General features: G+C 41.1%; 1 protein-coding gene across 5 annotated transcripts in view; it reads left to right on the top strand.

The window, feature by feature from the left end:
* The window catches only part of RAPGEF2 (Rap guanine nucleotide exchange factor 2), a 651,997-nt gene that overhangs the window by 606,851 nt on the left and 29,200 nt on the right, over positions 1-15,946 (top strand). For 4 of the 5 annotated variants that reach the window (XM_033941499.1, XM_033941490.1, XM_033941516.1 and 1 more), the window contains 4 exons: positions 653-676; positions 4,949-5,172; positions 7,890-8,072; positions 11,140-11,292. In XM_033941499.1, the coding sequence (XP_033797390.1) occupies positions 653-676; positions 4,949-5,172; positions 7,890-8,072; positions 11,140-11,292 (584 nt within the window). The remainder of the gene's footprint in view (positions 1-652; positions 677-4,948; positions 5,173-7,889; positions 8,073-11,139; positions 11,293-15,946) is intronic. The other variant, XM_033941509.1, reaches the window with a different exon arrangement.

Consider the following 15,946-nt stretch of genomic DNA (forward strand, 5'->3'; position numbering starts at 1 on the left):
CCATAAACTTGTAAAACAGTATTCAGATTCTTTCTTTGTCAATCATGGACATAGCTAAACTAATGTGCATTGAAATGTTCTAAAACATGCTTGGAGTATTCTGCATTTGGCTGAAGTACTATTAGGAATACATTTAATTAATGTGCCATACTATCATAGACATGATCTGCTACCCTTGCTAGTCATACTGAGTTTTCCTGTTTAAAGAAATGACAGTAAGATTTTTAACCGTGTACTTAAAATATGAAATCTGTAGTGCTATGACAATCCTTAACGTTTGAATGCTGTTTAAATGAATGTACTTTCTATTATTCCCATCTCGCACTCCTGCCAACAGTGATAGTCTATGTTTCTAACAAAATGTTCCCCTCAATAGATAGATATATTGTCAAACATGAATAACATCTTCATATTGTGTTTGGAAGTACTTGAGCTTCAAGCATGTGCTTTGGAAAAACAATGCATGAGTGTTGTGATTAGCAGTGGTTTCCGTAATTGCTTACCGGTGTAGAATATGTACTTCAGCTGGTTTAAAATGTCTGTGAGCTTCCAATACTGCTTGTTCTAAGGTCCTGGTCCTTTCTTTCTGAGCTTGTGATCTTTCTCTGTCTTTCTGTACCCATGCTTCACTCTTCACGGCTCTCACTTACAGGAAGAAGAAGTGGAGGAGTTTGGGGTAAGTGGCCGATGACGTCGCACCCATGAACATATCATTCTGCCCATTTGCATTGTTTTCCCTATCTGCTGCCTTAATTGTCTGCTGCTTTTGACTTACCTTCTTTCATAACCCTCTTGCTGTGCCGAAGTTGATAGCTGATGTACTAAGGTCATCAAGGGAGCCAGGAAACTGGTTTCCCCTGGTCCTGGCAGACTTGATGGGGCAAAGAGCTACTTAGTGGGCAAGAAAGTAGGACACGATACAAGCAGCATTGTTGCCTGTATTAGAAGATTTAAATATGGGAAAAAAAGAGATTTAAAATACGAAACAAGAAAATCTTGGCTACAGCAAAAACAATGGATAGATTTCTGAAACTAATATAGATACAATTTTTTTTCAGTTCAAGCTAACTTACTAGTGATACCTGACAGAACCATGTGCGTCCTTATTCATAACATACCATTCGCCAAGTGTTTCCATAGACATGCATTTTTTTTTTAAGTTTGCATGACAGTTAATTTCCTTATTAACTAATTGACCATCATAACAAACAACATTATCTTCATTTTTGGATATAATAACTTGTTCATCATTGGGGAATGAGGGAAGGGTTATTCAACCAGGAGCATTGCTTCTGCGGAAAATAACCAATCATAGCGCCAACTGAGCTTTTCAGTTTTCTCAGGTAACAAAATGTAAACAAGCAAGATCTTGCCTGAGAAGTGCATATGTGGAGCAAAGTGACTGTTAAAGTGTTGGAACATCTCTTTGCTGCATGATTTCCTTATTATTCCAAACTCATTAGCCAACTAGCAAGATCTGACTCAAATGTTTACCTAGATACGAGGAGTGCTGAAAAGTTCTCAGCCCAACCAAGAAGGGAATGACATGGAGTCATGAAACTTACAAGTTATTCCACATATTCACCTCTAACTTCAACACACTTGGCACATTGTCTCTGAAGTTTCTGTAACCCTCCCAAAAAATACTCTGATGTCTGGTCACTGAAATATTGCTCTGCTGCTGCAATCACCTCTGAATTAGAGAGCTGCACGGGAACGGGGATGACGGGAATCCCGCGGGACCCGCGGGGATCCCGCGGGTTCCCCCTTTGGGTCACGGGGATCCCGTGGGGACGCCCCCTAGGGTCGCGGGGATCCCGTGGGGACGCCTCCGAGGGTCGCGGGGTTCCTGCGGGGTTGGATCGCAGCGGGGTTGGTCGAGCCGCGAGGGTAGTCTCCTTCTCCTTACCTGCCCTGTCGCAGCACACATCCGAACGGAAATCTTCCCGATGTCAGCGCTGACGTCGGAGGGAGGGCTTAAGCAAAGCCCTTTCTTTTTCAACCTTCTATTGGAGTCTCCAGAACAGGAAGTGGAAACCGATTGGCCGCTGAGTCAGAAGACCAGAGGGAGGTGGGGGAGGGGGAGAACCTCTTACCCGGGCAGAAGCTCCTTCAGGCATTTTCCTCTGCTTTTAAGGGCCTTTTCTCTGGCTGGGGGAGTGAAGAGACTTCCGGTTGATCCGCCAACCAATAGGAAACAGACAGACGACACCACAAAGGGGAGGTGGAAGCGCTCTTCACTGCCGATTGGTCACAACGCGCTACAGGGCGGGAAGACTACGAAAACGGCCCGCCCCGCGAGCGCTGATTGGGGGCTTAAGCAAAGCCCTCCCTTCTTCCGACGTCAGCGCTGACATCAGGAAGACTTCAGGTCGGCTGTGTGCGGCAGGGCAGGTAGGAAGAAGGCAATGGCATACGAAAGAGGGGGGAGAGGGCGGACCGCCCCGGAGAATGTGCACAGCCGGTCAGATCGACCGACAACAGGCCCGGCCGACAAATCTCCCTGCCCTGTAGCCGCGAATCTAAATTACCTCTTACAGCAGCTTCACTACTCCAGCTGCTGTAAGAAGGTAATTTAGATTCGCGGCTACAGGACAGGGAGATTTGTCCGACCGGGCCTGTTCTGTTGTCGGTCGGGTGCAAAAGCGCCACAAAGGTGGAGGCAGGGAGGGAGGAAAGGTGGAGTGGAGAAGAAAAGACGCTTAAGGGGGGAGAAGGCCGCTGAAAGTACTGGGGAAGACAAAGGGGTGGAAAAGAACGCTGAAAGGACATGGGGTAAACGGGAGAAAGGGGGGGAAGGACCCTGAAAGCACTGGGGAAGACAAAGGGGTGGAGAATGCCACTGAAAGGACATGGGGAAGGCAGAGAGGGGAGAAGGATGCTGCCTGACAGGACATGGGAAAGATGGTGGGGGAGAAGGACACTGAAAGGAAATGGGGAAGAGGGAAGGGGAAGAAGACGCTGGCAGGGAAGAAGACAGAGGTGCCAGACTATGGGGGGAGCGGAGGGAAAAAGATGGGTGCCAGACCAATTTGGGAGGGGGGAGAAAGGGAGAGGCACAGTAACAGAGCAAATGGAAGACACAGAGAGAAGAGAGGCAGTGGATGGAAGGAATTGAATGAGAACATGAAGAAAGCAGAAACCAGGCAATAAAGGTAGGAAATTATTATTATTATTTTTTTTGCTTAAGGATAAAGTAGTATATTAGTTGTGTTGATAAAAATTTATAAACATTAGAGGCTCTGGTAGAAACCCGTTTACAAAGTATGTATTCTTCCCAATTAATATTTCCAAATTAATAAAGTCTTTTTGCTTATTTTTAAATGGGTTTCTACCAGAGCCTTTAATTCAGTAGCATAATTAAATGAAATAACTATTTCTGTAGTTTATAGGGACAGGCGGGGACGTAGGGGATTCCTCGCGGGGACGGGTGGGGACGGAGGGGATTCCTCGCGGGGACGGGTGGGGATGGAGGGATTCCTCGCGGGGACGGGTGGGGACGGGTGGGAGTCCTCACGGGGACGGGTGGGGACGGGTGGGACTTTGGCGGGGACGGGTGGGATTTCTGTCCCCGCGCAACTCTCTACTCTGAATCACTTGTAATTTGTCACCCGTTAGAACTTTTTTAAGGTTTGGAAACAAAAAAATAGTCATATGGAGCAAGAGCTGGTGAGTAGGGTGGATTGTCTATGTACTGAAACCCTAACTGCGTCAAAATTTCCATCGTTTTGCCAGACTTGTGCGCAGGAGCATTGTCTTGCAAAAAGAGAACTCCTTTCTGCAACTTCACTCTCCTTTTTTCTTTCATTGCCTCCTTTAATTGGCACAGCAAGTTACAGTATTCTGCATTAACTGTTTGACCCCTTGGAGAAGAGTTATTACAACACCTTCCTGATCCCCAAACACTGTGGCCATGACCTTTCCTGCTGACTCTTGGGTCTTCAATTTCCTTGGCCTTGAAGAACCCGAGTGCTGCCATAGCATAGACTGTTGTTTTGTCTCAGGATCATAGTAGTGTAACCATGTTTCATCAACAGTAACTAGCTGTTCCGAAAAGTTGACCCCCTAGTTCGCTGAAAATGCTGCAAAATCAACTTGGAAGTGTCCACTCGATGACGTTTCTCGTCAGCATTCAAACATTTAGGCATCCACTTGGCTGACAGCTTCTGCATACCCAACTGCTCATGGATTATACATCCAACACATTCCCTGGAAATCTATAGTGTCTCAACAGTTGTTATAGGCACTATTCACTGATCTGACAAAACCAGGACATGGTCAAAAATTTCAGGAGTTGACACCGTTTGAAGTCTCCCAGACTTTGCTGCCTTGTTGGTCTTGAAATATCCATGCTGAAAGTTTGCACACCACTTTTTCACTATGGAGAGTATGATGGGCATTTATCACTCAATGTTTGCATCATACATTCATGGATTTCCTTTGGAGTTTTCTTCTGCAAAAATAGGAACTTCGTGACGGCTTGGAGTTCCACACTTCAAAAATTCCACACTTTTCATTGACATGGTTCAATCAATGACCTGAAACAATGTCAGAACATAGCATTCTGATTCTGTAAATTGGCACTTTGCAAAATAAAATAACACTCTTTTCAGCTACAATGGCAAAATAATGTTCAGAATTTAGTAAGCTGGTTGGGCTGAGAACTTTTCAGCACCCCCTTGTATGTGACATGGGGGTTTACCTGATAGAGGTCACAGAAAATTGTGTATTTGTTTCATAGGCTCCCCCCTTAACCATGTAGGAAATGTTCCTTTGATCATCATCCCTGTATCTGTTATAGCTGTTTAACTTACCGGAATGAGGCATGATGAGCTTTTGAAAACAGTTTGATGTCCATCTTGTCCCCTTGCATGTTGGAAGTATGTTATCCAGATTCCTTGGTGATATGAACCACTTTTCTTGCTGCTTTATCTCATCCTGTGTCCAGGTCTCTCAGCCAGGGAAATACAAATGCAGCAGTGCTGGATGTGGCACAGACAGGGGGTCACAAAAAGCGGGTGCGTCGCAGCTCCTTCCTCAATGCCAAGAAATTGTACGAAGATGCCCAGATGGCACGGAAAGTAAAGCAGTACTTGTCAAATTTGGATCTAGAAATGGATGAAGAGAACCTGCAAACTCTTTCACTACAGTGTGAACCTGCAACCAATACACGTAAGCTGCCAGTTTTTAAGTTAGCTCTGTGTGAGATGGCATATTTTATATGAAAATATGACAGCAGTACTTTTTCATAAGAGTTTGAGAAGGATTGTGAGCCTCATGTTCCTTTTTTTAGTGAAATTGAAAAGTATTAGGACCTGAAGCACACAACTTTGTGTGCCTAGCCAAAGTGTGTGTGTGTGGGGGGGAGGCTATGCTGTTAATAATAATTATTCCCTGATGAGAATCCTTCATGCAACACCCTTCATAGATTCTGCTTTGCAAGAGGCCACAAATTTGAAAAGGAGTATTTTAGGGGAAAATATGTTGTCCCAAAATCTTTCACTTAAATATATTAGGTTAGTGAAAAATATTTTGAAAGACACAGTAAATAAGATTGTTAGTTTGCCTCTTAATCTATAATGCAATGTCCTCCTTAATGAACATTAGTTGTTTTTCAGCCAGGGGCAGTGCAAAAGTAGAGAGAGATGAAAAAGATGTATTTGAAAAGTTGACAGGGATATAGTCAGCTATGCACAAGGCTTTCGAGATGCATTCCATTAAGGTTCTTTTAAGAAATGAGTAATTTTAATATTACCGAGTCAGACTTAATATATTTTTATTGTACTGTCTTAAAATTTACCTTGGAGCTAATGTTAAAAATAGTATTTGTTTTTATCCTCCTCCTTTGGCAATCTAGCATAGTCAAAAGCTGAACTGTGCACAAATCGGGCAACTTAACAGACCTATTTTTCACTTAAAACAAAAGATCAACATAAAACGTGTTTGAGCTTTATGTTACTATTGACAAATGAAGTGGATAAACAATGTTGTAAAAAAAAACAAAAAACCAGTTGTAAGGTCTGTTTGGTAATTCCTTGGCAAGTGCCATAGAAACGATTTCTATTAGTTCAGGTATTCCACTGCTCAGGCCTGCTGAGGCTGGAGATATTTTGGAGGCAGCCCCCAGAGTTGAAAAAGGAGGCTTGAACGGAGCAACAGTCATGCAGTGGAGCACCTTCTTCAGGATTTTTAGAGTCCATGACTGGTGCTTGGGCCAAGCCTAGGACTGTTATGCAACGACTGGACTAAATTAATTTAGGAAGTGGTGTAAAGAAGATGGGAGGAGAAATCCCCAAGCAAACAGCCCTGGCTTTGCTGGAATCTTAAAAAAGGAGCAGAAAGAAGTTGCTAGATCTAAATAGGAAAAAACTGTTGCATTCCTTCCCCCCCCCCATCTCAAAAAATAAGATTGACATGCTTTGCTGTTTTCTTGCTTTTCACCCCATTCCCCACATAGTCACGGTTGCATATGTGGTGTGAAAAGATGACTAAAGTCGCCTGAAACAAAAGATAATGAGTTCTATTAGAGCAAATAATTTGTAATACAGTGGTCCAAAGCCCATCCTTTTATGTTAAAAAAGAAAAAGTTAAAGTTCAAACACTTTCAGGCTGCTTATGGACCCATAACCTGGAAAATCATCTAGTCTCAATATTTTGGATCTGCCATTTTAGCCTCCTTTTCCCAGAGACTCTCACATATGTGGCTTGTTATTGAGTTCCAACCAGTGTGAAAGTACTCGCATCAACACAATGACATTACAGTGGCGGAGTTTGGGCAGAGTTCATGAGTATAGAAGATATAGAATATGCTAATTTATAAACATACTTCAATAATCTAGGCACAGATATTTCCATCTGCTGTCTAGGCACAATTTCTGTTGCTTGCTCTAGCATTTTATGACGGCACATGGGTACCTATGTTCATGCCTATTTGACTTTATAAAATAACTTCTAAGTAGATAACTGCACTCTTAAACTAGGTATATGCTTATGAAATTACTCTAGGAGTGTTTAGTGTTCTACAATTTTTCTCTATCTTGTTGAGATATATGCTTAACTTATTTGGTTCACAATGCCGTGAAGAGAAGCACACAGAGTGGCACAGTTATGAACAGTCACTTCTCAAAGATCTGTTTAGATCAGAAATATGAGAGCCTGGCAATTTTTTGGAGGGTTTTCTTTGAGAGTATGAAGAGGTATCCTGCATCAGTGACCAGAACGTTATACACAGGCACAGTTAATTTCAGCTAGCTGCTGCTGAAAATGACTGTCAACGTACTTGGCAGGTAGTATCCACAGAAAATGAATTGAGAAATGGGTAGCACAGCATTGACAGAGACAGGGTTTGAAGTATAACCCATTGTCTCTGAATTTCTGAGTGATTAATCATATCCCTTATCCATTTATTGACATGCAACTTCCATATGGGATAATAGTCTGATCCTATAAGGCTGTTCTTATGCTCTGGAATGCAGAATTGCCAGAGGATGTGGTAAGAGTAATTAATGTAGCTGGTTTAAAAAAAAGTTTTGGACAAGTTCCTGGAGGAAAAGTCTATAGTCTGCTGTTGAGACAGACATGGAAGAAGCCACTGCTTACCCTGGATCGATAGCATGGAATGCTGCTACTATTTGGGTTTTTGCCAGGTACTTGTGACTTGGATTGGCCTCCGTGAAGACATTGGCCTGATGGACCATTGGTTTGATCCAATAAGGCTATTTGTAATGCTATTGTCATATGGGTATGTCATGTACCAAGTTATCTCAGGGTCTACAGTAGTGGAAAGACAGGACAGCTGAAAGGGAACATAGCCTAATAGAGTTTATGCAATATTTGGATTCATTTTGACAAGGTCCTTGATCTCTTAATTTCTTCTTCATGTTACACAGTTCCTAAAAATCCAGGAGACAAAAAGTGTGGGAAATCAGAGACCTCTCCAGGGACTCCAAGAGCAGGAACCCAACAGAAAACCCAGCAGCAGCAACCAAAAGTCAACCAAGCACTGCAAGTCCCTGCTGTTTCCCTCTATCCATCTCGGAAAAAAGTACCAGTCAAGGATCTTCCCCCTTTTGGTAAGTCAACAAATGATTTTTTTTTGTTCTCTTTTGGGGCAGCTTTGATATTCTGTGGAACTGCAATCTGTTTCAAAGGGCAATTCCCTGCAAGGGCTATCTTTGCCATAGTTACAATAGTGGCTGCAAACTTGACACCTGTTGTTTAACAGGGACAAAGCCTGTGGATGTAATTACCCAAGTTGATTTGCAAATGAAATCTCCAAATGTGATCAACTGCCCATACAGTCCCATAAACCCTCAACTTTTAGCTGTATTGAGAGTAAATTTTAGTGTTTCTTTTTACCACAGGTAAGCTGCTATTTACCCACTGAAATAGCTTTCAAAATTGCCTTACCTAAGCAATGAATTACCATTCAAACCACAGAATTAAATTTACTTGGTAGTTTAATTCCAGCTTTCATAAAAGTGTGACTTGGGCTCTGTCCATCTATCGCTGTTCCAGAGTTGGCCAAAAAAATCAACCACAGCAATTCACACGGTCTTATCGACTGTGTTTTGTGCATCTAGCCCAGAGTAGACGGTGGATGAGAAGGATGGAGATAACAGTGAGGAGATTTGGATTGATTTCAAAGCTGTATTAGAGAAAGAGGTGCTGAACATTATAAAATCTGACAGTTACACAGTGAAACACTGATCCATGTTCCTCTGAAGTTTTAGGTCAGCTAGCAGACAAAATAGTTTCATGTTTAACTATGATAGTGAAAAAGTCTTTACAAACTGGAGTTTTACCGGATAAGTGTAAAATTGTAAAGATTAGGCCTGTGTTGAAAAAGAAGACTTGGAAGACATGAAGTTGTGTAATTTTAGGCCAATTTCTATACTACCTTTTTTAGCAAGGATAATTGAAAAGGCAGTATTACCTTAATTGAGTTTATTGATTCAAATGATTGTTTGGATAATAATCAATTTGGATTCAGGGAGGCTCATAGTGTGGAACTCCTAACATCTACGGTGAATACACTCTCTTAAGTAGGGGTGGATCAAGGTAAATGTTTTGGTTTGGTATTGGATATCTCTGCACCGGGGAGAGGCCTTACGCATCTGGGCCAATCAGAGCCTTAGGCCCCTCCCCAGTGCATCCCAGAATGCATCAGGAAGGGGAAGGAACTCCATTTTGGAGTGCTGGGCCTACCAGATGGAGGGTGTATGCATCCAGACTTTTATCTTAAAAGGTACAGGGTGTGTGGGGGGCTTAGGGGTGCCGGAGGAGGTGTCTATGAGTTAGGGATGTGCCGGGGGGGTCTGGAGGGGGTGTCACTGGGTGGGGGGAAGCTTTGGGGGTGGCAGCAGGAGGGAGTAGACATCCCTCCTGCCGCAAACATTCATGAGGGGGGCTTTGGGGGTGGCGGTGGAATGGTGTGGGCTTCCCTCCTGCCACAGACATTTGCAGGGGTTCGGGGGTGGCGGCAGGAGGGAGTGGGCATCCCTCCTGTTGGCCAACTTCAAGGCAGGGTGGTTCCTTGCCGCAGCTGCTGAACTGATCGAGGCAGGGAGATTTCCTTGCCACGATCAGTTCAGCAGCCACTTCTATTTGAAATGTAGACCAGCGTTTTACTGGCCTACATTTCAGGCATCTATCTGTGGCTCTAGGGAAATGCCTAGGGCCGCTTAAGCTTGTCCAAGACCACTTTAGGGGCGAAATCACGCTCAGCCTTGGGCGAGCTTAAGTGTCCAAACATGTCTCCCTGCCTATAGTGTAAGTGAGCTGCCTCATGGGGTTTTGTTGTTTTATTTTTTTAGAAAATGTGCATCAAGATTGACTGGTTAGACAGTGGTAGGATGCCTACTGCTGCCTACAATTGGGATGTCGTTTATAGAATTTGCCCCGTTATGTCATGAATTCGAGAAGGAAGCTCTCCTTGGCATAACACAAGTACTTTGGCAAGCATTGGCATTAGTTTTGAGAGACTGAGATTATACTCCATGTAGTTTGATTTAGGATTGAGATTCATTATAGTCTCTGTATGTGCAAAACTAACCAGTTTGGAGACATTGCCTCCAAGAAAGATTTGCATAAAAGCATGATGGCAAATAAAGGCCAATCTGACCATCTGCATTAACAATTATCTCTTCCTCTCTCAGAGATCTCAAGTGTCCTATGCTTTCTTGAATTCAGACACAGTCTCTGTTTCCATCACCTCTTCCGGGAGACTATTCCATACATCTACCACACTTTCTGTAAAAAAAAATTTTCGTAAATTATTCCTGAGTCTATCACCTCTTCCTTTCAAATGAAAGAGACTCGACTCGTGCATTTACGCCACATAGGTATTTAAATATCTCTATCATTTCTCCCCTCTTCCGTCTTTCCTCCAAAGTATACATATTGAGGTCTTTAACTCTGTCCCCATACGCTTTATGATGAAGACCACACACCATTTTAGTAGCCTTCCTCTGACCCAACTGCATCCTTTTTATAGTTTTTTGAAGGTGTGGTCTCCAGAATTGTACACAATATTCTAAATGAAGTCTCACCAGAGTCTTATACAGAGGCATCAATACCTTCTTTTTCCCACTGACCATACTGACAATACCTCTTCCTATGCAACCTAGCATCCTTCTAGCTTTCACCGTCACCTTTTCAACTTGCATCACCTTTTCAACATCACATACAATCACAGGTTGCCATAGAGTGTAGCTAGGTAGGGGCAGGAACCAAGAGAATACGAATGTACTGAATGTAGGGAAGAGAGGTAATACGAGCCATTGATGAAAATATCCTCTGAAAGATTGTGTCCCATTTGGAAGGATATATCTTTAAGCAGAGTAGAAGCAGCTCAAGAACGGATTCAGAGCAAATAGCCTTAAGCCCCATGAAATGAGATTTAAGAAAATTAACATATACTGTAATATCTTATAGTACTTAACATTGGATTTTAAATGGAAAGTAAAAGTGGAAGTTTCCTTTCATGTTGTTCTCAGTTGACCTATTTGCAGGTAACAAAATTATATCATTTGATAAACAAATATACTCAAATTTCTGTGAAATAAAATTCCTTTACTTTTAATAGTGCCAACAAATCAATATTTTCAACCAGGCTTTTATCCTTTTTTTAACCTGTAGGTATCAACTCTCCCCAAGCTTTAAAGAAAATCCTATCATTGTCTGAAGAAGGAAGTTTGGAGCGGCATAAAAAACAGGCAGAAGACGCACAATCTAATGCATCATCCCAGCTTTCTTCTCCTCCCACTTCCCCGCAGAGCTCTCCAAGGAAAGGTAGATCTGAAAGCTGGGGCTTTTCATTGCCGCTTTCTCTTTCTTTTATTTTTTCACAACCCTTGACAAGAGAGATGGTGAGAGTTTTGTTGCCTGTGATTTGTGGGTTCTTGTTTTTATTCTTTTTTTCAGAACACAACTCAAAGCTAATTATCAAACTCAGGTTGTCCTAAAGAATTGGTGTAACTGATTAATGGTTTAGACCTACTTAAAATGTAATCCAATTTTCCTTTTTTGTCTCTTTAGGACTTTGGCTTTGGCAAGCCTTAGTTGTTAAAAAAAAAATATATATAAATACATGAAAAAGCACTATATAAGATTGTTACTTGAACATATCAGACATGTAGCTTACAACTTGATATGCATTTTTCTTATCCTAACTTGGGTTCTAAAATCTGAAGAAAAGAGAAAAAGAACATTTAGCAGGCAGCTCTATAACTGAGCACCTGGAATGAGCTGTAAAACAAGTAGGCACCTACATTTCGTTATAGAATAATAATGTAACTGCAAAAATACCCACCTATAATTTAGGCCCTGATTCTATAAATGGAACCAAGGAACATGGCACATAGCAGCTGTCAATCTTCAGTTAGACGCCATTTATAGAATCATGCCTAGCAGCGCCTGAACCTCAGTCACCCCTATTTTTAACAGGTTTTCTTGACCTAAATTCCTGCACCTAAGTTAGGTGCCTATTTGCAAAACATGCTCAAGATCCATCCAAGATCTTCCCCTAATCATACCCACTTTCTGGTAGGTGCCTTGGCACCTACCATTCAATTTTTTAACATTTTTGCCAATTATGAGCTGCTAATTGCTCATTATCAGTGCCAATTAAGCTTATTAAATAAATAAATAAGTTAGGTGCCTTTTATAGAGTCAGGGCCTTAGTCTAGTCATGCTTGAGATAGCATGTAATGTGGTGCCCTGTCCACGCTCTGCTCAGTCTCCATATAGATGTATCCCTACTTGTAAATTACAGATTGTGTAAGATATGTGTGTACATACAAAATAATGCTTAGGCAGAATTTTGGCAGATTTCTGTATGCAGTTAGAAGTCTGTTAAAATCGACAGTTCATTCCTAGTAATTATTTTTGTAGAATAAGAAAAAAATTGTGATCATGGAAGCAACATTTTTTGAGGGCCCAGGCTTTGGAACGTGAACGATTTCAGAAATAATATTCAGGTCTTACTTTGCAGGCTGTTTTAGTGCAGGGTCAGTATTGATATGTCACTCTTTGCTGTCTTCATTAAATAGATTTCTTAACCCCATTTCTCATCCTGTTATGTTGCAATTGCAATCATCTGAAATCTTATGGCTCCAGACAGTCTGATGCTAACCAGTTCTTCCTCTTGGAAGTAAGAACAGTAACAAGAATAACAATGCACAGTGGCCCTGTGGGATAGGTGAGGTTTGTAGAAACAAAAGACAGAAATAGTAGATTACAAAAGACAGAAATAGTAGATTACAACAGAAGTGGTGATTAGTATTTAGGAGAGAAAGGTAAAAATAGCATAAAAGGTAGAAATCTTTGTGCAGGAGCTCCACCTAAGGGCTTAAATGCAGAGAGACACAGATTTGACAGGTTTCCTCCCCTCAATAGTGGCAAAACCAACCACTATAATGCATAGCTGTGAGAGGCCTTCATTTGTATATTAGTTTCTTTGGATTTAATTCACACCTATTTCAGCAGTAGCTCAAGATGAGTTACATTCAGATACAACAGATATTTCCATATTGAATCTAATACACAACTTACTAATTGTACTATACAAAAAAGCTTCAAGATGATTTACATTAAAACAGTACTATAACTCAAATGGCAGCACAACTTCACCACCATTAGCATACCCTTATGCCTTCAAGACTTTTAGTCAAGTTTCAAGGATCCTCAGCGGCACCACTTGGAGCTCAATAACATTTCATTGCTCCAAGCTTTATGTGTCTACTCGTCATCGGGTCCTGTTGTTATATTAATTATCACGTTCTATTATTTACTCTTGCTTAATAATAATAGAACGTGATAATTTATATAACAACAGGACCCGATGACGAGTAGACACATAAAGCTTGGAGCAATGAAATGTTATTGAGCTCCAAGTGGTGCCGCTGAGGATCCTTGAAACTTGACTAAAAGTCTTGAAGGCATAAGGGTATGCTAATGGTGGTGAAGTTGTGCTGCCATTTGAGTTATAGTATTGATTGAGGACCCTTGTGGAGTACATAGATTGTGTTATTGCATAATTTACATTAAAACAGGCCATAAAATCTACGGGAAAATATAAAAACAATCAATAATTAAAATATCATCATAACGTGAATTTTACAAGTCATATAAAAAAAGTTTTCAAATTTTATGAAACCTTAAGTAACTGATATCAGTCATAATGTAAACAGGTAGACTATTCCAAATTATAATGGCAGGGTAAGCAAAAGAGGAGTTGGACTGTCATTTATACCATACTTCTCTAAGCTGTAGAAAGTGTAGTAATAATCTGGTGGAAGAATAATGCAAATGAAAAAAAGCAAAATCAGAGTATCTAAAGAGTTAGTCTGTAATATATGATGAACTATGCAAGCTGATTTAAACTTAATTTGCCTCTCAACTGATAACCAATGAAGATTTTTATATGCTAATGCAACACTTTCATATCTTTTTAGACCAAAAATTAATCTAACTGCAGTATTTTGGAGCCACTGCAATTTTTTGATCAGTTTTGAAAAGTTCAGATATAAAGAATTACAGTAATCAGGCTGAGGTAACACCAACATCTGAACGAGAGGGTTTCCAATCTACACTTCTCCCTCCGTATTCTCGGGTGATGCGGGCAGAACCTAGGCACAAATATGGAATAACCGTGAATAACTTTTTAAACGTTATTTGTGGTTTTTAGAAAATCTGTCATTTTTTGTATTGAAACCGCAAATAACTTTTCTAATGTTATTCGTGGTTTTTGGAAACAAGCCACTATTACTACTACAGTATTGAAATTCTCAAAATTTTATTAAACAACAATACCGGGGTTGGAGAGGTCTCCGATCCAAGATGGCCACGGTCGTGGTCTGCTGAACGCCGTCGGCAAACCCTACTTCTTAAAAACTTACTTCTACGGCGTTGGTGCTGCAGAGATTTTTTGTCATGCCGAAGAGAAGGGGAAAGGGAGCTTCTTCGGCCTCACGGCGTCCCGGAATAGCCTCCTCCGGTAATATTGAGGAGTTGCTGCGGCGGATGCAGGGCGTCATCGGAGCGTCGGTATCGCCCCCGGCTGAGACGCTTCCTGATGACAGACTGGAGGTGTCTCCTCGGGCTCACGAGATCACATTGAGCCCCGACGCACGAATCCCTCCTCCTAACCCTCGAGCCGCTAGCTCCCCGGGAGTGGGGAGGCAGCCGGAAGTCGGCTTGGGCCCCCTCCCAGAGGCTGTGGGGAACAGCGAGAAGAACATCGACTCAGGCTCACAGGGATCGCAGTTGAGCCTGAGTGTACACGAGGAGATTTCCATCTCAGAATCAACCCCGACACAGGAGATACGGAGAGGAGAAGGTCCCTCAGCTGGTGAGCCTAACTTATCACTATTAAACTTGCAGACATTCAATATAGTGAAACCCCAAGAAGTTACATTGGAGGCTTTGTGGGATCTGATTGCTAATTTAACTAAGACAGTAAATACTAATCATCTTCAAATAGAGGGAAAAATAAAAATTCAAGAGAAAGAAGTTTTTCAGATAAAACAAGACTTGGGAGAATCCAAATTAGATATTCAAAGTATTAAAGATCAACTTAAATCTTCCAAATTGCTTCAGGACACTTTAATTAAGGATAATATAAATTTAAGAAGAAAGATAGAGACATTTGAAAATTTCTCTAGGAATAATAATTTAAGACTGATTAACTTTCCACGGATCTCGACAGTGACTCCAAGAGAAATGTTAAAAAGGTATATGTTGGAGATATTGGAAGTATCGGAAGATTTATTGCCTCCTTTCACCCAGGTCTATTATCTACCTAATAAAACTCAAGATCTTCAAGAAGAAAAAATGAAGGGACCAATTGATGTATCAGCTTTGCTTGAATTATCTGATAAAGAAGTTGCAACACCTGCTACATTGATTGTGACCTTGGCTATTATGATGGATAAGAATTGGCTTCTGAGACTATTCTTTAAAAATAAAGAGAAAAAGTTTCTTGATTTAAAAATACAGATGTTCCCAGACTTGGCAAGAGATACACAAAGACGTAGAAAGGAGTTTCTATTATTAAAACCTGGTGTTTTGGCTCTAGGGGGAACTTTTTATCTTCGTCATCCCTGCATCATTACAATTCTCAGAAATATGTTTTCTTTGAGCCAAACCAGCTAACGGCCTTCCTCTCCTTGTCCCGCCTGGAGAAGGGGTAAGATTGAGGGCTTCAATAAATTAGATGCCTGAATATCAGTATACCATGTACAGCTTATCTCTAATGAATAGGTTTCTTTTAGTTCTGTTTAATATACATTATGGATCATAATTGTGGACTTGAGAGATTATACAAAAAAAAATTTTTTTTCTATGTAAATTTATGAGGTCTATTTCTTTGTTCATTTGATGTAATCACTTTCTGTACAAGATTTATCTTGAATTGTAAATTTGAAATTTATAAATAAATAATTAA

The sequence above is a fragment of the Geotrypetes seraphini genome, chromosome 1 (assembly GCF_902459505.1).
Source record: "Geotrypetes seraphini chromosome 1, aGeoSer1.1, whole genome shotgun sequence".
Lineage (NCBI taxonomy): Eukaryota > Metazoa > Chordata > Amphibia > Gymnophiona > Dermophiidae > Geotrypetes > Geotrypetes seraphini.